The 27,787-nt window shown below is 36.8% G+C and overlaps 4 protein-coding genes and 1 pseudogene across 5 annotated transcripts in view; 1 reads left to right on the forward strand and 4 right to left on the reverse strand.

Annotated features, from left to right (window-relative positions):
* Positions 1–1,257, reverse strand: part of ccdc103 (coiled-coil domain containing 103) — a 2,401-nt gene extending 1,144 nt beyond the window's left edge. The window contains exon 1 of the mRNA XM_067417293.1: positions 1–1,257. This exon is cut by the window's left edge and continues 144 nt beyond it. The gene's annotated coding sequence lies outside the window, so the exon portion shown is untranslated.
* A 144-nt stretch (positions 1,258–1,401) lies between these two features.
* LOC137048923 (coiled-coil domain-containing protein 103-like) lies at positions 1,402–3,024 on the reverse strand (annotated as a pseudogene).
* A 145-nt stretch (positions 3,025–3,169) lies between these two features.
* On the reverse strand, positions 3,170–6,034 carry rpl23 (ribosomal protein L23). Its single transcript, XM_067417305.1, has 5 exons — positions 5,962–6,034; positions 4,208–4,291; positions 3,753–3,881; positions 3,550–3,663; positions 3,170–3,301 (listed from the first exon to the last, which is right to left on the reverse strand). The coding sequence occupies exons 1-5, from the start codon at positions 5,972–5,974 to the stop codon at positions 3,219–3,221; spliced, it is 423 nt and encodes a 140-aa protein (XP_067273406.1). The 5' UTR covers positions 5,975–6,034; the 3' UTR covers positions 3,170–3,218.
* Positions 6,035–6,933: 899 nt separating this feature from the next.
* On the reverse strand, positions 6,934–11,314 carry si:dkey-283b1.7 (brorin). Its single transcript, XM_067428952.1, has 3 exons — positions 10,454–11,314; positions 9,672–9,801; positions 6,934–7,851 (listed from the first exon to the last, which is right to left on the reverse strand). Exons 1-3 carry the CDS (start codon positions 10,805–10,807, stop codon positions 7,613–7,615), a joined length of 723 nt encoding a protein of 240 aa, XP_067285053.1. The 5' UTR covers positions 10,808–11,314; the 3' UTR covers positions 6,934–7,612.
* Positions 11,315–14,949: 3,635 nt separating this feature from the next.
* gtpbp1 (GTP binding protein 1) lies at positions 14,950–27,727 on the forward strand. Of its 2 annotated transcripts, XM_067417362.1 has the most exons (13): positions 14,950–15,457; positions 17,277–17,388; positions 17,472–17,652; positions 19,313–19,661; positions 20,759–20,882; positions 20,988–21,102; positions 21,188–21,332; positions 21,406–21,588; positions 23,323–23,458; positions 23,549–23,727; positions 23,899–24,063; positions 24,321–24,359; positions 26,584–27,727. In XM_067417362.1, exons 1-13 carry the CDS (start codon positions 15,269–15,271, stop codon positions 26,680–26,682), a joined length of 2,016 nt encoding a protein of 671 aa, XP_067273463.1. In that variant the 5' UTR covers positions 14,950–15,268; the 3' UTR covers positions 26,683–27,727. The 2 variants fall into 2 exon arrangements, with proteins under 2 accessions (XP_067273463.1, XP_067273473.1); XM_067417372.1 differs by lacking the exon at positions 24,321–24,359.
* The last annotated feature ends 60 nt before the right edge of the window (positions 27,728–27,787 follow it).

The following is a 27,787-nucleotide window of genomic DNA, read 5'->3' on the forward strand; positions in this document are numbered from 1 at the left end:
CCAGCTCTTACTGTTTACCAAAATATATCCGTAACAAATCACCTAATTTAACTTGAGAATTAACTGACCATTTTATTTACCTCTAAAGACAGAAATTCAACAACTTCGTCGGTTAACCGAATAAAAATATAGCTAACTTGCTAGCTAGCTCACGCCTCTACAACAAACTGGTCTCCATGACAACCTGTCTTGGCAACTTAGCGACTTTTTTTTTCTTTTCAAAAACAAATACCGCCTAGCGACTTTTTGGACAAACCTCAGAAACTAAACTACATAATCGCCAGTACTGTCCTGCGAGCGTGATGTCTTGCTTTCACCTGCTGTCACACATCTCTTTGGTCTTTGAAATTGGTGAGTGGCTGAGGAGCAGACGGAAAAAATGAGCGAGCAGCACACGAACATGGATTTATCACTTATCTGCGACCTTTGTTTTATTTAAAATAATTTATTTTTACAGTTTTGATCTCCATTCTTCTCGTGCTTATCACGTATTACTCACTTTTACAGAGCTTAAAGTTAGTTCAACCCGTTTCTGATCTCTCAATTCAGATTTTACAGACATATAAATGTATTAATTCACCGTTTCATACGTGTTCTATTGTCTAATAAAAATATATAGGAAATGAGAACATCTTTATTAGACAGCCGGCTATTCTGTATTATTTTAAAATATAGTACGTGAGTACAGATTAGGAGAAAAGCCAGGACGCAAGTACGACGTGGTGGCGTCACGGATATGCTAGTTGACGCACGACGTCATCCGGCGATAATTAGCTAGTTTTTTTTTTAGGCAAGCGTTACAATTTCCTTTGAAATGGTTACCAACACTGATGACAACCACGAAACGTACTTCGAAGTTGCCAGAAAAGCTTGACTATCGGGTTATCAACTTTTATTAAAAACTTAGTAGATATGATTAGAATCGATAAATACAAACTAAATTGCAGCCTAACAGCTAATTTTAGCATATACGTTCTCAAATTGCAGCTCTCATTGTAGTCAGTAACTCAAAAAAGCCATTGTATTTTTCCATCTTTTTGATGGAGAACATTTTTTCCTTATGTATATTAACCAAGGAGTCTGTTAAGAATGTATAGGCAAAATTCTGGCCATTAACATATTTCATGCTAATTATCTAACATGAACTAATGTCAAAGTTTATAATCAAAGTTAATGCACCACTGAAGAAATCTAGCTTTAATGTACTTTGTCAGTCCTCAAGATGCAGCATTTCCCATCCAATTGCATTTTCCACGTTGTGAAATCAAACTAAACCTTAATATGCCAAACAACAAAGCTTGTAAAACCTTTACTTTTGCATAAAATGTAATCACATACAATCAAAACATTAGATTTAAATTTATGTTAAGACATCTTCCTGCAATCAACAGACAGAGACACTTGTTTAAACTTTGATCATTTTATTGAAAACGACAAACCACATTTGTGCTCAGGCAATGCTACCCGCATTGGAAGCAATCCTGGGCCAGAGGTCTGCACATTCCTTGGCTTTTTTTTGACCTGTCCTGTGATAGCAGATCCTAAAATAAGAAAAAAATTCAGGCACTAAACCTGAACAAAATCTGAAAATTGAAAATGACTGGCATTAAGTAAAATGTTCCATCACGGATTGAGATTCAACAGCACATAGCACCTGCCATCTCACCCAAGAGCAATGGGATTTACTATTCCTTCTATGACGACTCACCCAGCCACTGATCAGACAAAGCAAGTGCTTTTGAGAAGGACAACAAGCCCAATCCTGGAAGATCTCATACCTGTGTAGTCAGCGCAGTTTATGACCGCTCCCGCCGGGAGACCCACAGAACTTGGCTCCCGATGACCCACCACGACGTCCTGAACAGGAAGACAACATTTTTTTGATTTTAGCATGACAAACCTCAAATATTTTTTCCATCACAAATGGCGATTGTACAGCAAAAAAACAACAAGTTTTTAATATAACTTTTTTTAATGCCATATTTCCCCATTAACCCTTAAAGTCAGTCATGTCATCCTCCATGTGTCAGACTGGCCTCACAAACTACTGAAGTATCATTTTTAGAAACATGATATTCTTCTCCTGCAACTTGTAGATTGTCACTTTTTCCTCATCTCCCGATTTAAGAGTTTTACAGAATCAAAAAGAACTCCCCAAGAAGACCAAAGCCAACCTCAGTGCTGAAGATTTCCTGCAACGCCTTGCCTCCCAGACTCACAAGCAGACTGTACTTATCAAATGATCTCCCCGCAAACCTGCGCCACTCACGGATGAATTCTGATGCACTTCTTGGCTGGATCTCAAATAACTCTGGCTAAAGACAGAATAAAGTTAGTCATACATTTCATTGTCAAGAGGGTATGACCTTTGGTGTGATATAGCGTCCAGATTATCCATCATACGTAAGAGAACATATACTAGGTAACAGGCTTTGTAAAATGTCTCACCTGGAACTCTTCAGTTGAAGCACTTTTCCACCAGAGATGTCCTTTCTATCAAGAGGCTATATATATATATATATATATATATATATATATAAAATGAGACATTCAGCAGCTACCTGGTAAAATTAAAGTATCAGTTAATATAAATTACACTACAAATCAGAAATATAAATTACACTACAAATCAGAAACTTACCTGAATTCATCATAGCTGGCGACATTTTGGTTAAAAGCACATTTGCGATCATTTTTCCTCATATATTTCCGGTCCATTGGAGCTCTTTTTCCAAGAGCTGAAATGCATCATGTCAGATTTCAAAATAAATTTTTGGTTAAAGTTTTTGCACAAAAATATTGTCACTTCATAAAATTAAGGAACACTGCACTGTAGTCTCAGACTTTTTTTAACAATGCCTTTACCACTTTAAGGTCCAGAAAGGTAGTAATTCAACACCTGTCTATGAAGGGGGTCAGAAAATTCTTGGATGTCAAAAATCTTATTTTTTGTTCGGAAGATGAAGAAAGGTCAACATGAGGGCGAGTAATTAAAGAGAATTTTCCTTTTTGAGAGAACAAAACCTCTTAATATGGCCTACAAAAACTGTAAAATCTTAACTTTTGCATAAAATGGCTTAAATGTTATACAATCACTATACAATTAAAAGTAATGTTTTTGATTGGATTAGTCTCAAGACATTTTCCTGCAATCAACAGACAGAGACACTTGTGTAAACTTTGAGCATTTTATTGAAAACGACAAGCCACATTTGTGCTCAGGCAATGCTACCCGCATTGGAAGCAATCCTGGGCCAGAGGTCTGCACATTCCTTGGCTACAGGTCCTGTGATAGCAGAGCCTAAAATAAGAGAAACAAACAATTCAGGCACTAAACCTGAACTAAACCTGAAAATTTAAATGATAGGCGTCAAGAAAAGAAGTGAAATGTTCCATCACGGATTGAGATTCAACAGCACATAGCACCTGCCATCTCACCCAAGAGCAATGGGATTTACTATTCCTTCTACGACGACTCACCCAGCCACCGATCAGACAAAGCAAGTGCTTTTGAGAAGGATACTTAAGAGATCTGAAAATATAACACACCTTTCATTTCTCCTTTGTTATTCACTATGACCCCTGCATTGTCTTCAAAGTAAAGAAACACACCATCTTTTCGCCGATACGACTTCCGCTGTCGTATCACCACTGCAGGATGCACTGGATAAAAAGGGGACCTGTGTATTAGCACGTGAACTTTAAGCCAAAGCCATCAAAGAACAGTTGAAACTGTCTCTGAAAACACTCACCCTTTTTCCTGAGCTCTGGCTTGCCTTTCTTCACTGTGGCCATAACCATGTCACCCACACCAGCGGCAGGGAGCCTGTTCAAACGACCCTTGATGCCTTTGACGGATATGATGTACAGGTTCTTAGCACCTAAGCAATAGAGAAGCCACAGATCATTGGAGTTATCTGCATGAAGACCAACTTCATTGCCTATAGTGAAGTTATATTTTCATGCTGCAAGTTCAATGGGCATACGAGTCTGCCAACCCTCAGCCAAGAAAAAGCCTACGACAAACCTCAAACATTTGTTCCATCACGGATTGAGATTGTACAGCACATAGCACCTGCCATCTCACCCAAGAGCAATGGGATTTACTATTCCTTCTATGACGACTCACCCAGCCACTGATCAGACAAAGCAAGTGCTTTTGAGAAGGACTAAAAGCACACATGCCCAATGCTGGAAGATCTCATACCTGTGTTGTCAGCGCAGTTTATGACCGCTCCCACCGGGAGACCCAGTGAAATACGGAACTTGGCTCCCGATGACCCACCACGTCCTGAACAGGAAGACAAAAAAATGTGACCATAAATTCAAACAATCAAAACATGCCAATGAAATTTGTTTTTTAGCAAGCCTGTATGATGTTTTATTAAGTTATCAAATCTACAGCCACAAGTAATTGTGACTTAAAGCCACTGTGCAACTTTTCACTGCTAGAGGCAAAAAGTTTATTAAGAATTTGTTTAATCAAAAAAAATGCATAGCTTGACAACACGCAGAGCTTTTATTATTCCACATTCGAGTGCTTTCATTTCTTCCACTTTTGCATATGTAGGCTAACGGTCTCGGATCTGTTATATCATATTAGATAACTGTGTTGAAAATGATGTTACAATGCTACTCTGCGCGTTCATCCGGCGGCTACTATTAGACACTTGTTGCACACTGCTGTAAACTAGAACAATTAGGCATGGTAAAAAATGGTAACGTGACTCACGGTAAATCAAGAAACCGAGATTTAAACAAGACAATGCGTTGAGATGCATAACTAATACTAGTTCTGTCGATGAATGCATCCAAACAGTTGCTTACCCTTTTTAAAATAAAACGCATAAAGCGTCTTTGGTTTTATGGTTTCTACAAAATAGAATCTGAAAATCGAGGGTAATAAAGGTAACAGTTATTTATAGCCTACATCTGTTATAATTGTTTATTTCTCTGGATGTCAACATTTTTGAAAACATCTAGAATAGGATAATAGAAGTACACAATCCAAAAAAATATATACCATTGTTCAAAGTGTTTTTTGGACGTTTTAATCCAAAAATCTTAGAGCCTTTAAAATTCCACTTAGAAATAAAATCATTCTGACAGCGGTCATTAAAAAACTGTTGGCCAAGACAACAGCAAAGCCACAAGCCTTTTACATTATTAAAAATATTCCAACCTCATTACAAAATAATCGGAGGGGATCTAGTAATATTCCAAGTGATAATGGCTTCAATCATATAAAAAAAGACCATGAGTGATGACAATGTCATTCAACCTAAAATAAAAAAAACAAAAACGTTAAATGTGTTTGGAACAACGCGTGTAAAAATACGGGTCTTTTCAGGGACTATTTAACTTAAGTCTGCAAATGCCTAATTGTTTGCAATACTGCTGCACGTTTACAATTTACTGACGTTTGTTGCTGCTTAACAATTCACCAACACAGACACATTTATGAGGACAATATTTCATAAACTATAAAATAAACAGTGTGCTTGCCCTGTCCGATAAATCGTTTGTGTGAATTTGTCTAAAGTTACCAAAAGCTACTGAGCGATATCAACCAGTCACCATTTAGCCGAGCGTCTACCTGCTTAGCTGCATGTTACAAGTCCAGTACTCTCGCACCTAGTTTTTTAAGTCACAATCTTTATTTCACATACCAATTATAATGAAACCGTGTTCCAGACTTGCTTTCGCACAACAATGTTTGCGTATTAAATGTTTAATCACCCCACTACAGGCTCCACGAGCTTGGGTCTGCGTACTTAGCAAACATGGCTTCTCCGCTAGCGGCAAAGGTTTTTTTTTTTAATCAACTATATAATTGAGAACGAACACCAATATATCGAAAATATAACTACTCTATTATCAGTTAAACCCATTTATTGAGTAAGGGGGCTTCAGCAGATCTCATTTCAAGGATGATTATGGATTTTCATGTGTGTTTCTTACCTCTCTTAGACATTGTCGCCGAAAGGGAAAGAGGAAGAGAGAGAAAGGAATGATGGGATATAATCGTGCGCGCACCACAGATCTCACAGCATCCGGCACAAACTTCAACGTCATTGCCTGTGCATCGCCACCTAGCGTCGCGTATGTCGCCTTTATCTCGCTATTACATTTCAGTAACTCAGTAATCCAAATGAAATTATGTGTGAGATCCAAATTGAAACAAAATACATTGTCGTTAATCATGTGATAATATACAGAAACGTGTAAGACATATTGAAAATGATAGTCAGGTTTTGCAGCTTTTGTAGACTTCACAGACATAGTCTACTACAATTGAAATCCATGTTAAACTTTTGTGTGTTAGCTATATATTGTTATTCACAACATAATCTGTGAATTAAAAAAATGATTGAAATTAGAGAAGTGAAGTGAAATTAGAAAAATGAAATAGAATAATTTTTGAATCTTCATTTGAAAAAGTAAGCTACTTTTGTTTTTATTTTTTATTTAAAAAATTTTTTTACAAAGTTTCACTCAGATAGTTAATTTCACAAATAAATAAATGGCATTGGATTAAACATGAAATTTGAAAGTGTATATATGAATTATTTGGGATGGAAATTACTGCCTAAGAGTTCTGACTCACAGTTGATACTGTCACCATTTAAACAGAAAGAAAATGTCTATGTTTATAATTCATAAAGACAAAGTTGCCATTATATTTACATGCTGCATTTGAAGAGAATTTCTAATGAATAGGTAAAATCAACAAAACATCAAAGATGCAATGAGATGTTCAAACAAAGAGAAAATACTCAAACCTGAGGTGTTTTATTACATAAATTATATGTTTCCATTTGACCAGCCCTTTGAAAATAAGTGTTTATCATTGCATGCAGCACTTCCCATCTAAACAAATACATTTATCAACTTTTTGGATAACAACATTTTACTAGTTATATCTAATAATTGTAAAATCTGTTGGAATGAACATTGAAATTATTAATTAAACACATCATATTGTCCATAGAATAAAAAGTCAACCAAAAATTCAACAGCATGCTAAAAGAAGGAGATGGAAAAATGGGAGATTTTTTTTTTTAATAAATACAGCGCTCCATTTTTAAATATAATGCTGTATAACTGCATCTTAATAAGTAGACAAAATGATATCCAGTAATATGCACACATTCACTACCGTTCAAAGGTTTGGGGTCGGTAAGACTTTTTTAATGTTTTTAAAAGTCTCTTGTGCTGACCAAGGCTGCATTTATTTAATCAACAATGCAGTTAAACTATTATATTGTGAAATATTGTTACAATTTACAACAAATGTTTTCTATTTAAATGTTTTAAAATGTAATTTATTCCTGATTGCTCCAATCTTCACATGATCCTTCCGAAATCATTCTAACATCTTGATTTGGTGCTCATGAAACATTTATGATTATCATCAAAGATTAATGGAACATTGTGATATTGCTATTGCTTGTTGCTTCTCAGAGGGTTGCGGATCTGGGTCAGGGTGAGGTTGGCTAAAGAGGTCAGCATTGGCAGTTATCCCAGTGCAGGTTGCATTTACCCTGGGCACAGACACTGCATGTGCTCTGCATCCCCATGTCAGGAGAGCTGCTGCCAGGCACACTTCCCTTCATGGGATGGCTTCCAGCCTGGGCAGGAACACTCTCTCTTTCTCCTGCTCCTCCATCTGTTTGGATGTGTTGTCGGAGTCAGTGGCTTCATTGTCTGCTCGCTGTCGCTCCTCACAGGTAGCGTGAGGGTGCGCCTGCCACGTTCCATCCTGGTAGGTGCAGAAACACACCGTCTGCTCATCGATCTCCACACGCTCTCCAGCTGAGATCACGCGGTTTCCAGCAAAGCAGTTTGGCCCTTTGAAGAGGAGACAGGAGCATCAGTCTTTGGGTGGAATTATAGCTACTCTTATAATAGTTTGCCTAAAAATGAAAATTCTGTCAGCATTTACTCATGTCCTTCTGAACCGGCATGACTAACTTTGTTGTGGAACACTGTTTTTATACATTTAACCTTCTGACTGAAAATGTTTACTTTATTGGAATGGTACGAAACTTGGTGACTTTTGTGGCACTTGTTATGTGAACACAAGTTTTTAACTTCCACAGGATAAAAGAATGTCATGCAGGTTTGGAACAACAAGATGGTAAGTAAATGATGATATCATTGTCATTTTTGGGTGAAATATCCCAGAAAAAAGTTTATCTATAGACCCAATATAGTCCGGCTGATTAACCCCCTTCTAGCCAAAATATAACCTTCAATTTTTTTTTTGCCAAAATAGCTTAGATGTATGCTATTCTATCATGTCAGCAACGTAAACAGTGCTTATAAGGTGTTTGGTTTCATTTCTTGGACTATAGTTAGATGTATAGTGTACCACCATCCGAGACCAAGTCGAGACCAAGACCAATGTGTGCTGAGACGAAGGCAGGGAGAGACGAGTCAAGACCAGACCAGCACTCCTTAAATTCATAAAGAGCCACATTAACACCTGAGAAATTACTTTTTTAAATCAATAACTATAATTAGAATAAGACATATAGAGCTGTAACCAATCAAATATTTAACAACAAAATGAATCTTCGCACTGCAGAAGTGATACAGAAGATACAATTTTAGATTTTACAACAATACAGATTTAAAAAAAAATGATTGAATGTTTTTATAAAAGCAATATCATGTTTGCAATCATGCTCAAATGTGTGAAAGCAGCTCTATCATGTTATAATATAAAAATACAGATCTCATACTAGTACTTTTTTGCAACAATATCTTGAATTTTTCGATCATCTCTATTAATTTGGTGACATTTTGTACACAATCCTCATTAATTTCTGAATGTGCACAATAAATCAATTGAATTAGAAATAAGTTGATTGCATCTAAAGCAGCAAGTTTTACATTCAATCACATTAATTATAATAATAAATAAATCAGACAAGGCACAGACAATTTAGTAATATAGCAGTTGTGGTCTTGACTGGTCTCGAGACAAAATACTGAGTCCTCTAAATCTGAGATAGAGACGAGACCGAGTGTGATCGGGACAGAGACCAGTCTCAAGACCAAGACTGGTCTTAAGTACTACAACACTAGTTAGATGTCTATTAAATTTTCACTGATTGCCCAAACTTGTTTTAGCCTAGACGCCAGGGATATAGACGTCTATTAAACGCAAAAATGCTTGCTGGGATCCCACTATTGCTCTTGAATAGAAATTGCCAGGCAGACGGCCACTAATGCATTATGTTTTTACGTGTTTTGAAATTGATACACATTATATACCCAGTTCTGGATAAACAGTGCACACACAATCTGTCCTCCTCTTGCCTTCTGTTGTGAGGGATGGCCTAATGCCCCATGGTGCCTGTGCCATCCCAGCATGCAGTGAACTGGTTCCTATTTATAGACGGCATGTTGGTAGTAAGCAATCTATGAACAATTCCATTGCATCATTCTTTTCCATGACATCACTGTGAACTATGCAGTAACAAATCGATCGAAAACAAGAGGTAAGTGCTCCACATCACCAATGAAACTTCACCATTGATCCTTGTGAGTTGCATAACACAACCTAGCCTACATGTCTCTCAAAACACTAGATGCATGTGATGGAGTTTGTAAAAACATTACATTGGATGCACGTGTATTGATGCATGTGTAAGGACTCTCACCGTTTTTGCAAACAGGACAGCAATGGTTGGGTTCGTATACAGGATTTACACAATGTAAGGCAGGACAGCCGGAGATGGTGCAGTAAACTTCTCTGTTGACCTCACACCGGCAACGCTCACAGGGTGACAACTATTTTACATGGGAACATGCCAAATACATTAATGTACACTCTCATAAAAAAGGTACAGTGGAGGTACAATGTTGTTTATTTGGGAACAAAACAATTAACTATACCTTTAAAGGTACACAAATGGTCATTAGGGTACAATAATACCATTGCTTTCCAATACTTAAAGGTACAAAAATCTATACTTAAGGCCAGGGACCATCCCATTGGCGGCCACTAGTACCTTAAAAGGTACGATTTTGTACTCATTTTTGAAAGTGTAAATATAAGTAACTATTACCTTTAAAGAGAATTTAAACATGGACTAGAGTCAAACAAAATACAGATATTATACAATTATCATGCAATAAATATTATCTCCCAACTTGAAACTTAGTATACATTCCATGAAAAGTGTGGAGAGTTGTGAAGGGGAAAAAATATTGAAAAGGTCGTTATTCCATGCTATATTATAATTTGTACATTGTTTTGATAAACCTAAGGACATCAGTTACAAAAGAAAAGAAAAGAAAAGAAAAGAAAAGAAAAGAAAAGAAAAGAAAAGAAAAGAAAAGAAAAGAAAAGAAAAGAAACCGGTCATTTTTTATAAAATCAGTTTTGACAAATAGCCTATAGTGAAATGTATTTTCCAGGATGAACATTTTCCTGACTCACCCTAAATTCCTCCAGCATTCTGTAAGTTTTGCCTTCATACACGCAAACTTTACTGACAGCTTCACACACGGGACAGCACGACTTGTATTTGATGCGCGTGCATCTCGGGTGTATACGCGGGCACTTGGGTCTGATACACACGGGTCCATCCTCTGTGCAGGTGCAGGGACACGCTGTGGAGCTCGGATAATAAACCTCTCCGATGCCATAAACAAAACCTTGCTCGTCGATGCAGAACTTGCCACGGTAGTCCCCAAATTCGTATTCCAGATCGGATTTTGAAGAGTACTCTGATGCGCCTTGGAGAACGAAGCACTGGAGTGCAAACGAGAAGCTCAGGGCGAGAGAGCGCATCGTTACTGGCAGTAAGTTGTGGACTGGTTTGTCTTCATGCGCGTGGGTCAGTGCATGAACATTTGCACAATGACAGGCTTACACAGAGAAATGACCCACCTCTAAATGCCACTATGGCTACAGGCTTACACAGGCAACTGTTTTATTAATGTTGTGTGACTTTAGGCTACTTCATTAAAAAACAAACTTGTCACATTTACTTTTTACATTAATAATAGCTTGTGGTTGTATGCTTATATTTGAATCATTTTAAAGATTTGATATTGTATTTATAGAATGTTCCCTTTAAATAATATGAAACTGGTGGATGGCTGCACTGGTCTGGGATAGGCTAGTATCTTGTGTCAAGAGCTCGAAACGGTGGTTACATACAGATCCAAGTGGTGATGCTCACTGCAGAGCCAAAATGACATCTAGTTCACCATCTCTGGATGTCATGGGTTTCGCTTGACATAGTCCGGCTCCTCCTCTGTGGACCTAGTGGGTGGATGGCTAGAGATAGATAGGGTTAGATACCATAGCTCCACCCATCACGCCCAAATTATACCTAGAAATTGGGGCTGCGGCTGCCACTTCCAGAAGGCTTGTCTATGTCCTGCTACAAATCAGGCCCCTGCAAGTTATTCCCTACCAATATGTACCTAAGAAACAAGTGTTAAAGTAATTGACTAAGACAATATTTTGAAGTAAATTATTTTGTTTTATGCATAAAATGTTCATCCAGTATTCAGCAGTCCTGTGGGCGAAAATGCCTTGTTGATGCTAGAGGTCATGGGCCGACTGATTCAAGCTGATAGATGAGCAACTTTGACTGAAATAACCACTCGTTACAACCAAGGTATGCAGCAAAGCATTTGTGAAGCCACAACACGCACAACCTTGAGGTGGATGGGCTACAACAGCAGAAGACCCCACCGGGTACCACTCATCTCCACTACAAATAGGAAAAAGAGGCTACAATTTGCACAAGCTCACCAAAATTGGACATTTGAAGGCTGGAAAAATGTTGCCTGGTCTGATGAGTCTCGATTTCTGTTGAGACATTAGGATGGTAAACAGAAAGAGATCCATGGATCCATCATGCCTTGTTACCACTGCGCAGCCTTCTGGTGGTGGTGTAATGGTGTGGGGGATGTTTTCTTGGTACACTTTAGGCCCCTTATAGTGTCAATTGGGTATCGTTTAAAAGCCACTGCTTTCAGCGCCTTGTTGAATCAATGCCACATAGAATTAAGGCAGTTCTGAAGGTGAAAGGGGGTCAAACACAGTATTAGTATGGTGTTCCTAATAATCCTTTAGGTGAGTGTATAATTTTCAATTGTACCCTATTCTTAAAAGAACTAAAAACTAAGTGCATCTAAAAACAACAACAACAACAACAAGTGCAATATATATATATATATATATATATATATATATATATATAGTACAGGTCAAAGGTTTCGACACATTTGTAATGTTTTTGAAAGAAGTTTCTTCTGCTCATCAAGCCTGCATTTATTTGATCAAAAATACAGAAAACAATTAATATTGTGATATATTATTACAATTTAAAATAACTGGTTTTCAATTTATTATACTTTAAATGATCATTTATTTCTGTGATGCAAAGCTGAATTTTCAGGATCATTACTCCAGTCTTCAGTGTCACATGATCCTTCAGAAATCATTATGAGAATTCATTTTCAAAGTTGGAAACAATTCTGCTGCTTAATATTTTTTTTATAACTTGTGATACTTTTTTGTATAATACTTTGATTAATAAAATAAGAATTAAAAAGTTGAAAAAAGAAAGAAAAAAAGAAGCAAATGTTTTAAAAATAGAAATATTTTGTAACAACAATACACTACTGGTCAGTAATTTGGTCAATTTTTTCCTTTTTTTTATAAATCAATAATTTTATTCAGCAAGGATGTGTTAAATTGATAAAAATAGACAGTAAAGGAGATTTATATTATTTGAAAATATGTTTTTATTTTGAATAAATGCAGTTCTTTTGAACCTTTAATTGATCTCAGATATTAGGCAGCAGATCTGTTTCCAACACTCATAATAAATCAGAATATTAGAATGATTTCTGAAGGATCATGTGACACTGAAGACTGGAGGGCTGATCCTTAAAAATTCAGCTTTACATCACAGAAATAAATAATAATTTAAAATATAATAAAATGAAAACCAAATATTTTAAATTGTAATAATATATCACAATATTTAAAAAAAAAATCTGTATTTTTGATCAAATAAATGCAGGCTTGATGAGCAGAAGAAACTTCTTTCAAAAACATTACAAATAGTAATGTGTCCAAACTTTTGGCCTGTACTGTGTATATATATCAGTACTGAAATATCTGAAACACTTTTTACTGTACTGTTTTTCCGCAGAATAGATGCACGATACCAGTGGCACTTTCTCGCTCTCTCGTTTAGCCGACAGCGAGTTGACTCACAAACCTGCCTCCCCTCAGTCACTCACTCGCGGGGTTGGTGGATTGTGCAATTTTACTAATTCCCTCAGATTTTATTCTCACACCCAAAGAGCGTGCACATAAAGCCATCTCTTAGTACTAGGCTACATTAAGTTCTTATGTTAAATATTGACCTTTAACAGTCAAATACACACAAAATAATGTCGGTCTTGGGGAGTATTCATGTAAACCCAGGAAAACCACTAGCTACTAGTGGCTGGTGAGCATAACATTAACGCCCTGGATGTAATTACTGATTCAAAATAACCTAGGGCGGTGTCCCAATTCAAAGGCTACATCCTTTGCAGGACTCGGACTTCAAAGGCAACACCTTTGGAGGCTGCTAATTTCGGACTGAGATATTTGTTAAGTGGGACAGTCTAGCCTACTGAGGATTGTTCTTGTGGCCTAGCAACTGTGACAGGTGACTGTAACGTTTACACTCACTGATCTATAGATCATTATCAGGTTACACTTTATTTTAAGGTGTCCTCATTACAGTGTAAATATAGATTGATTACTGCATAATATTAAATAGGGTTAGGAATAGGTTTGGTTTAGGGTTAGTTAGTTGCATATACATAATTGTAGTTAGTTACTAGGCTACATGTAACGTGTAAAGGACACTGTAAAATAAAGTGTCACCATTTTATTTGTTAATCAGCATCAGCATGCCATGTGGCCATTTAATGAACAAGCATGAACATGTCAATGTGTAGCCTAGTTAAATGATTTAAATAATAAGTGTCTCAGGGTGTACTTCAAATAAAATTCTTTTAGTGTTATAGTAAAATAAAAAGTGTTCGAATGACAAAAATGTTTGGAAATCCCTGTGTTTATGTGACCTCAATTACATTCCAGTCGCTACTACTTACATTACATTTCTTGCTTTTGTTACATTGTCTTTGTGTAACTCCAACAAACTATTTCTGGTCACAGCGGAGCTAAGATGCACAAATTTAACACAAATTCATATTGCATTTTTTTTTTTTTTTTTTTTTTATGGTAGTATATCATTTTTTTGCAGTAGCTACTTCCTTCAACCTTGCCTTTATAGATCCAGAAAACGTATTCCTTTTTGGAAATAATGAAAGCTTATCTAAAGTAATTTAAATGATCCTGACAGAAGGTATCTTACATTTATATAGCCTACTAGGCCTACAATCAGAGGAACAAATAGTCCGATTCTTGGTTGAAGAATTTAGTCAAATAGTTAAATACCCTTACACATAAACTTGATAAGTTGGTGACACATTATCTGGATACACGTTTCCTTGTTGCACGTGGTTTCAGAGAGTTACGTAGGATGCGTCTCAATCTGCTCCCTAGTTCAGTTATCAGGGCACTGATCAGGGAGTCAGCCCATTGACTTATGTCCTAATCAGTGCCCTGACTAGTGAACTAGGCAGCTGATTGAGACGCAGGTACAGTTTCTTGATAGAGATATACAGTCAGCTCTTCTGATATTCATAATTTGTCTCTTCGTTTTCCAAAGTGTTTTTTTTTGTATGTCAACCAACCTAAGCTTTTATCGAAGTTTATAAATAAAAGTTGCATAATTTTGCAATACAATTACAGTTTATTAGTAGGCCTAAATATATGCAACACCCACGAACTTTCATTGGATAATAAAACACACGTGATTTGGGTTCTACGGACAGCGATTGGCAAGGACTGCTGTTGAATAATTCATGAGGATAAGAAAAACATACGAGTTATTTTCTGAACATTTAAACTAACACTTAAACGTGTACAGTGACAGGGTTGTGAGATTTTAGTGTGGTCTGCCGTCATCTTAGCATGTTATTATTGTGATACTAATACTAATATGTAGCTAAACTTGTTCATCTCAACGTAGCAGGATTTTAGCCTAGTGGTGAGCGGCGTTACAGTCTGAATGTGTTTGTGCTGCATCAGCTTGCAATTGTTCCCCCAAAAGCCGTGTCGTTTTAAAGTTTTTTTAGCTTGATTTTAAAAACTGCTGCCCGAGAGATGGCATCGTTAACGACGACGGATCCGGTGTTTAATCCCGGTGCCGTAGGGTTGTCAGAGTCTGTAGTCCCCGCTAGCATATTTGCTCCTAGCCATGGATGCGGTGATGATGACGGGGCAGAGTGCTTCGAGGACGGGGACATGTTCAACGGTGAGGCCATGGATCTCGGCATAGACTTCTCCAGCAAGGTAGGCCGCAAACAAACAAGAGTCTAGTCGGAGTGAATTACTGTGTTTACAAAATATGTATTATTAATAACACCGCTACAATTTTATATTTGAACTCATTTTTAATCATGCTATTTAATTTATTAACTTTTTGCTATTTTTACGAGCTGAGCTGAACGCTTGTAACGTTAACCGTAAACGTAAGCTAACCCGGCTATGTTCAACGACATTTTTTAACATATTTTTCATCGTCTGTATCATTTGCATTCGTCGTTGTGCAGTATTAAAATATTATTGTTATTTATCCATCTGTGTGGGGGTTTAGCTGTAAAGCAAGATGATCTTGGACTGTAAATCTGTATGAAAACAAATGAATGAAAGAGATGACAATCTGACAACACAACCTGATGAAATATCCACGCAACACAGAGGGATTTCCCTTTAGCAGAGGGAGTCACAGAGGAGATAAACAGATCAGAGAATGAGGAAGTGCATTTTACTCGAATTTATAACTTTTAATTATGGTCCTTAAGTTTTCACACCATGTAGCAATAGAGCTATGATCAGGGTTATTATAGTCAACCAAATCCATGCAAAATTTCTTAATTTAAATAAAAATTTAACTATTTTCATTTCAGCCATTTGCCTAGGAATAATTTCTCATTTTCACTTGGTTTAACCTGATGTGCTAAAATGTATAAAATGGAAATTAAATTAAAATATTGACATTTTCAATAATACACAAAAATCAATAACATACTACATATTTAACTACACTTAAAATGAAACTGGAAAATATAAAAATAAAAACCACTTACTAAAATAACCAACTTCTGAATGTGAACATTCTGTAAGTAGTAATAAGCCAGTCCCTACTGTAATGTTTCCAGTTAGTAAGGAATCCAACAGTGACTAGCATCCTTTTCATTTTCACTAGTAATTCTTCATTGGATACAAATAGTTACCATTTTGTTTTAGGTAATAAATTCATTGTGCCATAGGGTTCTGTAGGTTATTTTCTTAAGATATCCATAATTTATTCCAAATAGCATGTTTTGACTTTTTTTTTAACCTAATTCCAGTTCTACTAGTAATTTACTCAGTAGTTTTAGCAATTGCTTCTAATTTACTAGCAGCTATTGAAATGGTTAAATATTTATAGCAATATTTTTAATTGAACTATGATCTACCCGTTGACATGTGGCAAATGACTAGTGAGATGAGAAATGCTACTAGTGAGGATTGGAATAGATATTATTGTCTCATATATGGGTATACACACTAAGAAATAAGTGCTAGTACGTAACGAGAAGTACAATTATTTAATGTGCTCTCTCAGTTACTGTGATGTATTAAAATAACGTGCATTATGTCCCAAGAATTAGAAAAAAAGTTGTCAAAAATAGCTTGAGAAGATGTAAAGCATACACGTCATGGCACAGCTTGACACTTTAACTTTTAATTTAGGTCTACAGCACACAGTAAAGTGCTTAACTGTGATGGACGTGGGAACGCGGGCAGATGAGAGTTCATGTTTTTTTGCTGTGGCAGCGGCCTCCTTATCATTCATCAGACTGTTTCTGTCTGAGGGGAGGATCTGTATTTTTATGGCTGGAGCTGAGCTCTGTTTCTGCTAAAAAGTTCTTTGCATGAATCTTCGTTACTCCACCTTGTGCAACATTACTCGTCATAATAACATCTGATGTAACATGCAGTAAAGTCCATTGATTCCTTTTTTACACTGATGTTGAGTCAGATGATGATAACAAAACAAAAAAAGGAGGATTTTTTCTCTCTCACAACCATTCTGCGTTTAATAAGACTTATTTATGCATCATAGCTAGCCCTGGTCAGTCCCAATGGAGAACAGTATGATTTGTTACTACGGCAACTGCGTGAGAGGATGGATGAGGGCTGCGGGGAGACCATCTATGTCTTGGGGGTGGGTTCAGGTAAGACACTGAAATGAGCCCTACGAGACTCAATTTTGATTTTTCTATGAATACCCACTAGCTTGTCTCTCTCTCTCTTTCAGATGGTGGAGACTATGGTTTGAATGAGAGTGATATGGATGCATCTGTGGCCACAGTAAGGTCCATGTGTGAGCAGATCGAGGCAGACCTCATCCTGCTGAGGGAGCGTACTGAGGCTGGTGGCCAGGTCAGAGATTACCTTATCCGCCGCCAGGTTGGAGAAGCTGACTTCTTAGAAGTTAGGTGAGTGATCAATGGAGAAAGGTGACTTCGCTTGCAATTTAAGGGACAGTTCTACCAAAAATAAATACTTGGCCTCATCTACTTATGGTTGTTTGAATTTTTTTTTTTGGAGCTCAAACTGAGAAGTTTAGCAGGATGTACAGGCTGCTAGTTTCCATACAACGTTGACCGTGAACTAATTTAAAGACCTTTTATTCATCAAAGAATCCTAAAAAAAACTCTTTCACAATACACACACGCATGTTAAGCAGCACAACTGTTTTCAACATTGATAGTAACCAAAATCTTCACTAGTTTTGATGTTATCATGATTCTTTTATCACAATTATTTTTCATATTGCTTTTTATTATAGATCACTGAGCAGTACAGCAAAACAAATTTGCCTATTTTAAAAATGTTAGCCTTACAACCTAACAAAATATAAAAGAGAAAAGAATTACAGACCATTTAGACCAAAGTAGGGGCAGGCAAAGATGGACATCTTTATTTTATTTTATGTCTGTTATTAAAAAGGAGAGCAAAGAGGCAATTGACAAAAAAAGAATACTATATAATATACAAATGAAGAAAATGGTGCTTAATTTTTCAGCTAAAGTATTTAACTGCAGCGTTCAAGGAACACTTTTTAATAAACAAATGCAAAAATAAAATACTACATAGACATCACTGTATAAATTACATTTATTCTTATTTAAGCTACTCAAGTGATACAGTATAGAGCAGTAAGTGATTAATACATTAATGACAAACAGCAGCAGATATATTAGGCTGCTGTCACTTTAGGACCGTATGCATGGATCTAATATACAGACACATCTGATCCCCCAACTGTTTAAGCTCACTTAAGACATAACTGACTTTTTGTAAACCTATTTGACAATTTAAGAACTAATCTTTACATGCATATGTTAGAACAGCTTGTGAATAAAACGGGCAAGGCATGGAAATAATAACTTCAGTGATTGCAAAGAACTGTAATGTTACTTGAATGTAACCCTACTTCTGTGTTGTTGACCCGAACTGCAACTGGCAGAACATGCACCGTAGAGCGATACTATGATATTTCTTAAAAAAAGCAGATCGTGGGGACACAATCTAAAATCGTGATATTGCGCTCCCCATACTTGAGCATCAAATCAGCATTGTAGATTGATTTCTCAAGGATCATGTCACTGAAGACTGGAGTAATGATGCTGGAAACTCAGGTTTGTCATCACAGGAAAAAATTACATTTTAAAATGTATATAATTGTACAAACCCCAAACTTTTCAATGGTAATGTACCTTATCAATGACCCATACAGACAGAAAGGAAGCGTGTCAATTTTACCTTTAGCGATACAACAGCTTGTTGCTGGGACAGTACCCTTAAAAGGACTTCCCGTAAAATGTTTCTTTTTTTTTTTACCACAAAAATGTTCATAGTAGTATTTTAAGGTATGCGTTTGTACTTCAAGGTACTAATATGCTCCTTTTAGGAGTAAAAAAAAGAAAGATACAAATATGTCTTTTTAAGGGTTCTGTACCCCTAAAAGTAAAATTTTGAACTTTAGAGGTATCTCCTTTTCTATGTGTAGGACTTCCAGGTTCTAGAAGACACTTTTACTTTATTGAGTGTAGCCATTTCGGATTACTAACTCAGTCGTGGTGTTTACCTCAGGGTGGCTGTAGTGGGGAATGTGGATGCCGGTAAAAGCACTCTGCTAGGGGTGCTGACTCATGGAGAGTTGGATAATGGTCGTGGCTTTGCGCGACAGAAGCTCTTCAGGCACAAGCACGAAATGGAGAGTGGGCGCACCAGCAGCGTGGGCAACGACATCCTGGGATTTGATCAAGAGGGCCAGGTAGTCAACAAACCTGACAGTCACGGAGGTAGCCTGGATTGGACCAAGATCTGTGAGAAGTCTTCTAAAGTCATTACCTTTATTGACCTTGCTGGCCATGAGAAGTACCTAAAGACGACTGTGTTTGGAATGACTGGTCATCTGCCTGATTTCTGCATGCTGATGGTAAGGAGGCCTATTGAGCCTTGATGTTTTGATAAGGAGCTACAGCTTCTCCAATGGCAGCATCCTAACCAAAATAGAACTTCATAGATAGCTCATTTGAAATGTTCTTCATAGGCAGAAACACCCCTAACAGTCACTTGTGTATTACATAAGTAGTATGAGTGAGCCAGAACCACACAAGAACTGCCTCAACTCACGATTGCTCACAATTGTTTTTTTCAATATTCTGATATGAACATGCTGCTAAGCTAAGGACTTGATACTAGTGATGGGCGATTTCGAAAAAACATTTTATTTAGAATCCGTGTTTCAGAGTGTGTATCAAACGGCCAAAGTCACGTGATTTCAGTAAACAATGCTTGTCACAACTGTTATGAAATTTTAATGGTTCGCCGTTGGAGGGAGATCTGTTAACCACAAAGTCTTTATGGGTTTCACCTGATCTCTGACCAGTTTTATACAGTTATATTTGTACATGTTTTAATTTGACATTAGTATAATTAAAAGGAATACTAGTAGTTAATAGTCTCTTATTGGCCTGTTTAGCTGAGCCATACAGGGAACAAACAACATGGAAATTGATAAAAGAACACATATTACAGATATACTTGATATTTAATCTTATTAGATGATTATTTAATTCCATTTGATAGATTTTACTTTCAATACAACATTTGCAATGGGTTTGTAAAATGTATTTGAATGCACGTCTGGCCTGAGTTCTTGTTGCATTTACATGTTGTGACCAGCAGGGGTCACCAGCTTGTCGCGTTTCAAACGCTTCGAAACAGTGAATCATTTTGCAAAGCAATTGGTTCAAATGATTCGAAGCTTTGAAAAGCTTAAATTCTCCCATCACTACTTGATTTTACAACATGAGCAAGCACATGAATTTATGACAAACTCAAATATTGGTAAAATATCAAGGAAACACAATTTTGTAAGGAACTATTTGGACCAAACTTCCATTTTGGGAGTACTCTTACAAGGCCTAAAAGAGCTGCCAGTTCAAGTTGGCAGTTCACTAGGGTTTGGAACAAAGTGATGAGATGATCATTGACCTCTTTAAATTTACTCCTTTTCACTCTCTTTCACAGATTGGAAGTAATGCAGGAATTGTTGGCATGACCAAAGAGCACCTGGGTTTAGCATTAGCTCTCAATGTTCCTGTTTTTGTGGTGGTTACTAAGATTGACATGTGTCCAGCTAATATTCTTCAAGGTGAACCATGAGTCCACATATAATGCCATTGTTTAATTGACTGTAAATTACGGAAAGCTGTAGGTAGTCCCATACTAAAGAATTGAAAATGATCTGTCTTTTCAGAGACCTTGAAGCTCCTGCAGAAGATATTAAAGTCGCCAGGTTGCAGAAAGATCCCTGTCCTAGTCCAGAACAAAGATGATGTCATCGTCACAGCATCCAACTTCAGTTCTGAGAGGTAGTGCCCCGCAAAACACATTGCTTACCTGCCGACTTTTAACCCAATTATTCTCCAGACCTATCTATATTTGTTTGTTTTGTAGAATATGTCCCATCTTCCAGATCTCTAACGTCACAGGAGAGAACATGGACCTACTGAAGATGTTCCTGAACCTGCTCTCCTCCAGAAGCTCATTCAAAGACCACGAGCCTGCCGAGTTTCAGATAGATGACACCTATTCAGTACCAGTAAGAATGCTTTCTGTCTCTGTTTAGATATTTATGTCTCCCTGTCTCAACAGTCTGGTCTTTTTCGGGGAAGGGTGTAGGAACGGTAGTATCTGGGACCACGTTACGAGGGCTGATTCGACTCAATGACACTTTGCTTCTTGGACCAGACCCTTTGGGTGCTTTCCTTCCCATCACTGTCAAATCCATTCACCGCAAGAGGATGCCTGTGAAAGAGGTCCGTGGTGGACAGACAGCCTCTTTTGCTCTGAAAAAGGTATGTGGCAAAGGTTTCAGACTAAATAAATGGCTAAAATGAAACATTTTGTCAATTATTTTAGCTGACAAATTACAAAATCACTCAAAGATGGTTCCTGATGGAAGAGGTTAAGTTCCTAATTGATGCTGGTCTCTAGTGACCCTTTTCACATTTATCATCATTGTAAATCAAGTAATATACTTTTACAATGTATACATTTACAACTATATTATAATCCCCTGAAAGTCAGTTACAACTTTCTGACACTGCTGCAAGGGTCTTTCTAATACAATGGCTGAGGGAGGGACTGCTAATTTCACATTATTTTTTTATAATGTGACGGCCCCACCAAGCCCCACGGTTCAGCACGCATTTGATTCGGGGATCAATTGTGAGTTAAAGAGCAATTGAGTGAAAGGTTATCATTTGCACGCTTTGCCTTGCTGGTTTACACATTCAGTATAATTTAACCATTTCAGCACTAGAGGCAAAGGAGAATTTAATTTTGTTTTAATTGAACGAGTTGAGAAAGAAATCGGATGTGGATTATTATATTAGAGCCGTGCATGAGGTCTTAAAGTGACAACAGCCTATACATACCTGCTGTTGTCTGTCATTTGATGTTAATCAAACAAGAAAACACAGCTTTAACAAAGATGAATCTATATGAAATCAATGTAAATTTCTTGCTGTTCTGAAAAAATTATCCCACAAATTGAACCACTACTCTATATATTAAATAAAATTAAATAAAAAAACTAGGGCCGGGACTCGATTAAAAAAAAAAAATCTACTTAATTAGAGGCTTTGTAATTAATTAATCGAAATTAATCGCATTTTAATTGCATATAAATATTTGACCTGAGAACAATGAGAAGTAATTTTTCACATGTATTTTTAGTATACCATTTAATAATGACTGAATACATAAGATTAATCAACAAAATATTGTTTATTTATTTCAGTCCAGCAGACCAGCGCAGTGTTTGCCATTAAGTTTAGCAAAAGCATATTTGTGATATTTGAGGCTCGATGTGCTGCGGTGATACGCAGATTCCTTGTTGTATTCCGTGCCGACGCTTCCATCCTCTCAAATATTGCACACTACCATGCTCTTGACGACGCTTCCATTCTTTCGTTTTTTAAAACAAAATTTCCCATCCACGGGGCCAAGCAAAGCAGTCTCATCAGCTTCTTCGTTCATGTTCACTCATGGTTTGTTGTTGTCGTGACTCCGGAGCGGTAGTTGGTGTTCCAGTATAATCAGTCCGTCGAAACTCATTCATTGAAAAACGTTCTGCGGTGCAAAAATAAGTGTGGTTAATTTTTTTTTTTTTTTTTTTGCGTAATTAATTAACGCATTAAAGTCACTTAATTAATTCATCTTAATTAACGTGTTAAAGTCCCGGCCCTAAAAAAACAAAAAAAAAAAACAATTAAGAATACCATTCATTACAGGAAAGTTATGTTGAAAATATGCATAATTAATCACAAATAATGATTCCCGGGGAATTTTGTATTGTTTAGTAAGATGATGCGTTGAAAATATTTTACTCTGAATTAGATTTGTTTCTCCAGTGAATCGTTTAAATGCTAATTCACAAGTAAATTTTAGTTTGAAACCATTTTTCGGGTCTTTTTGACTGATGTGTTCATAACTAACTTGCTCATAACAGTCATTTGTTCATGAACCTCATTGCTGTTTATTCCAATATCCCATCCTTATTTCCTTGTCATCCCTCTCTCCTTCAGATCAAGCGCTCCTCAATAAGGAAGGGCATGGTCATGGTGTCGCCAAGATTAAACCCACAGGCATACTGGGAGTTTGAGGCCGAGATACTAGTTTTACATCACCCGACGACCATCTCACCAAGATACCAAGCCATGGGTAAGATGCATGCACTCACGCTTTTGAATGCAAGTATGTGAGATTTTCCTCTTACCGTTTTTCTCATACTTGTCTCTCCCCATCCCACAGTGCACTGCGGTAGCATAAGGCAGACAGCTACTATCCTGTCTATGACCAGTGACTGCTTGCGCACAGGAGACAAAGCTACCGTACACTTCCGCTTTATTAAAACCCCGGAGTACCTGCACATAGACCAGAGGCTTGTCTTTAGAGAGGGAAGAACCAAAGCTGTGGGCACCATCACTAAGGTCAGCTTCATGGGGCATGAGATTGAGGGTGTAGGTCAGAACCGAATACATGGAAGTGTTTCTGTATTTTTAAAGACACTGCTAGTAGATGAGGATAAAATGGAAGTTGGCATTATCATTCAGAATGCTTTTAGTATTCATTGGAATTAACTTTTTCTCTCTCTCTTGTAGTTGCTCCTGTCAACAAATAATCAGCCGTCAAACTCCAAACCTCCGCAAATCAAGATGCAGTCAACAAAGAAAGCCCCGGCTAGAAGAGAGGATGGAGCGGCTCCACCCAATGAGGAGACTGCTAGCACCGGATCGCCAGCCGCTCAGCAAACCATATCACAACAGGTATTAAGAGGAAATGTGTTATTATTGTTAGTTTCTTTTCTTGCTGTGCTTTGTCTGATCTGTCCAGTCTAATAGCTTTCTATCACTTTTTCGCTTCTCCTTTTTTATTTTTTTATTTTTTAAATTTCCCTATTTTATTAATTTATTTATTTGCATCATGCTCTTCTGATGCTTTTCTTCTCCTGTTCTTTCATTTCATCCCTCCTTTTTTCCCATAAATTGCTTTTTTTTACCTTGTTTCACACTTACTGCTTCAGACAGAAATGGAGGAAGACCCTCAAAACAAAGAGAACAAGGTAAAACAAGGGAACCAAGTGACTCACTCGTTTCTAAGACTTCTAATTATCCTCTCACATGATCTGTGCTATGTTCTCGATGTACTGAAAGGACATTGCATGACTCATCTTTTCCCTTAATTATAATGTGGCATGGAAATGAGTGAGGCTTGTGACCACCTGGTTTTATTTTGAGGAGGTGTTGCTGGTATTTCAGGTGATGGTTATTATTTTTTTAGGGGTGGGGGGACATTGTTGGTGTGATCTGTTTGGACGACATTGAATGATGACAAATATTTGGAATTTTGTCAAATTTGAATTATAGACATGTACTTTTCTTTTTTTTTTCTTTTTTTTTGGCGGCAAATTTGATACTTTTGAATGTAACCTCTTTGTGCAACATAATATATATTTTGTATTATTATTATTATTTATTTTTTCCCCCCAAAGATTAGCATTTAATGTATTGTTCTTGTATTTATTCAGTTACAGCTTCAATGTTTTTATTGTATTTTAAAAAATCCGAACAGTTTAATGAATTTCTAAATTTTCTCTCAACAATTGAAACATTTTAGTTGTTTTAAATGACATGTCTACAATTCAGATTGACAACATAAAAAAACACTCTAGAATAATGGTCATTAGTTACTATTAGTTAATGTATTAACTAACTTGAACTAACCATGAGCAGTACATTTGTTACTGTATTTTTTCATCTTAGTTAAAGGGTTACTTATCCTAAAAATGAAATTGATGACATTAATGACTCACCCTAATGTTGTTCCACACCCGTAAGACCTCTGTTCATCTCCGGAACACAGTTTTTTATAGTTTAGTCCCAGAGCATATGCGCTCTCCATGTCCAGAAAGGGTATAAAAACCTCATCAAAGTAATCTATATGTGACATCAGTTAATTAATTAAAATCTCTTGAAGAATCAAAAATACATTTTGGTTCAAAAATAACAAAAACTATGACTTTATTCAGCATTGTCTTCTCTTCCGTGTTTCTCAAATAAAGATTCAAACAGGCATGAATCAGTGAATCGCTCAATGATTCGGATCGCCAATGTCACATGATTTCAGCAGTTTGATACGCGTGTCAAGTGATATTGGCGATCCGAAGACAATGCTGAATAAAGTCGTAGTTTTTGTTATTTTTGGACCAAAATGTTTTTTCGACGCTTCAAGAGATTTTAATGGACCAACTGATGTCACATATGGACTACTTTGATGATGTTTTTATTCCAATGTTTTATTTTTATCATAGTGTGCATACACTTTGATACGCTCTCGGACTAAATATCAAATATCTTAAACTGGGTTGTGAAGATGAACAGAGGTCTTACGGGTGTTGAACGACATTAGGGTGAGTCATTAATGACAACCCCCGTTCATTTTTGGGTGAACTACCACCTTTAATAAAAATGCAGCTGTTCATGGTCTGTCCATGTTAATTCACAGTGCATTAACTAATGTTAACAAGATTTTAAAAATGCATTAGTAAATGTTGAAATTAACATTAACAAAGATAAATAAATGCTTTATAAGTGCAGTTCGTGTTAACTGATGTAGTTAACTAATGTTAAAGGAAATGTATTTCAATGAATCATAAAATGGCCCTGATATGTCACTAGACATTAAGAAATCATGTTAATTTCAAATACTTATATCACTGACCACAGTAGTCCGGCCAGGATATTGTCATTTAAAAGTTGTTGTTGCAGCCCTCAACTGATGTTGATGTTGACATGTTGTGTTTTGGCCTGAAGCTCCACCCTTCACCTATCGACCAATCACAAAGTCAGTAGTGTTTCTGCATCCGGGTTGCCAGATCTGCTCTAGTTACCACAGCTGCAGATCTACAAACGTTCCTGCTGGATCCTGCAGCCTATCTGGCAACCTCGAGTCAGGGGGGAGGGGAAAGTGATTGCAGTACCAGTATTGGCCACAATCTTACATACACTTCTTTTAACTAATGACCATTATTCTAAAGTGTTACCAAAAAATTTTATTTTTCCATAGAAAATGTTAAAGTTTTCAAGTCAAATACTTATTATTACTAATGAACTACATTTACTTATTGTGTAATTATTTTGTGGATCTGTGTTTTATTACTATTGTACTCTTTATACTATTAAATATTATACCAAGTATGTGAAAAACAAGTTTAAAATTTAAAGTGTAACCATATCAGGATCAAGTGTAAAGTTTAGAAGTCAACAACAACTTTTCTTTTCTTGTAGCCAAAATCTGGAGGCAGAAGACGAGGAGGTCAGCGGCACAAAGGCAAACCTCAAAACAACTCCACAGTGACCCTTGCTGGTGCAGTCGGGGGCTGCTAAACTCGCCCTTTTCAAGAGTCCAGTACACCCTCCATGTTTTATTCATGCCTTTTACCTGTCCACATGGACCATACCACTTTGATGAAAAAGCTTAAGGAGTTCACAGAACCAACAATGCACATTGTTTTGTGGATTTTAACTTATTATAAGATGTGCGTGTGTTCGTAGACTGTATATACCGTAGATATTGAGACTATAGGTTGGGCATACTGCATGGTGGTTCTTTTTTGGCTGTAAATGTCAACTTAAGTCCATTTCTTCTGCTGAACATGATATCATGTACTTGCTCAATGAGTCATTCCTATCACATTTTTAAGATATGTCCCATTAGAAATTAACACTTCATCATATGTAGCAAACTGTTTTAAAGGGACTATTATAACAGCCATGTCACACAACCGCATTTAATTTGAATTAGCATTATAGTGGACCATGATGGTAAGAGATGCTTTTGGTAGGTGTTATGAGCTGAATTTAATGGCAGCTTTAAGACACTGCAAAGTTTTTTGGCAGCTAGTTTAGTGTGAAATGCGAATTAGCAATTACATGTACTTCAAAATCTTAACACGCATTGCTAATTATTACCTCATATTTAAGTCTATTCAGTTTCCCAAATCCTTGGTCCCCCTAGTGTTCTCAGACCCAAAATACATGTCTAAGGTTCTGGGAGCATATTAAAATTGTCAAATAAGATTTTTAGATAACCCAGCGAAATATACGCAGAGTAACGGATGGAGAACCGAATGAAGATCTTAAGTTTTAAAGATTTTTTTAAATAGTTCATCATGGGAAAACTTTACAAAACAGTGCCAGTTATTCTTGGATGATACATTTTTTTTATGACTCTGTAAGATTTTTTCCCCAGTTGTGATTGACAGGCCTCCAGAACACTTGCTGTAAATCCTCTCATACTGCTATACTGTTTACGGAGCTTTAGTATTCACACCTTTGAGCAGGCAATATGACACCTGGACCATTCTCTGCGTTTACATGTTGTGAAACTTTCCACAACCAATATACAAATAAACTGATGTTGACAATTGAAGTGTGATTCTCAAGTGTTTGTTCATTGTCCAATCAACCTTTGTCAGACCAAAGACCCCTT

This window comes from Pseudorasbora parva, chromosome 2 (assembly GCF_024679245.1).
Source record: "Pseudorasbora parva isolate DD20220531a chromosome 2, ASM2467924v1, whole genome shotgun sequence".
NCBI lineage: Eukaryota > Metazoa > Chordata > Actinopteri > Cypriniformes > Gobionidae > Pseudorasbora > Pseudorasbora parva.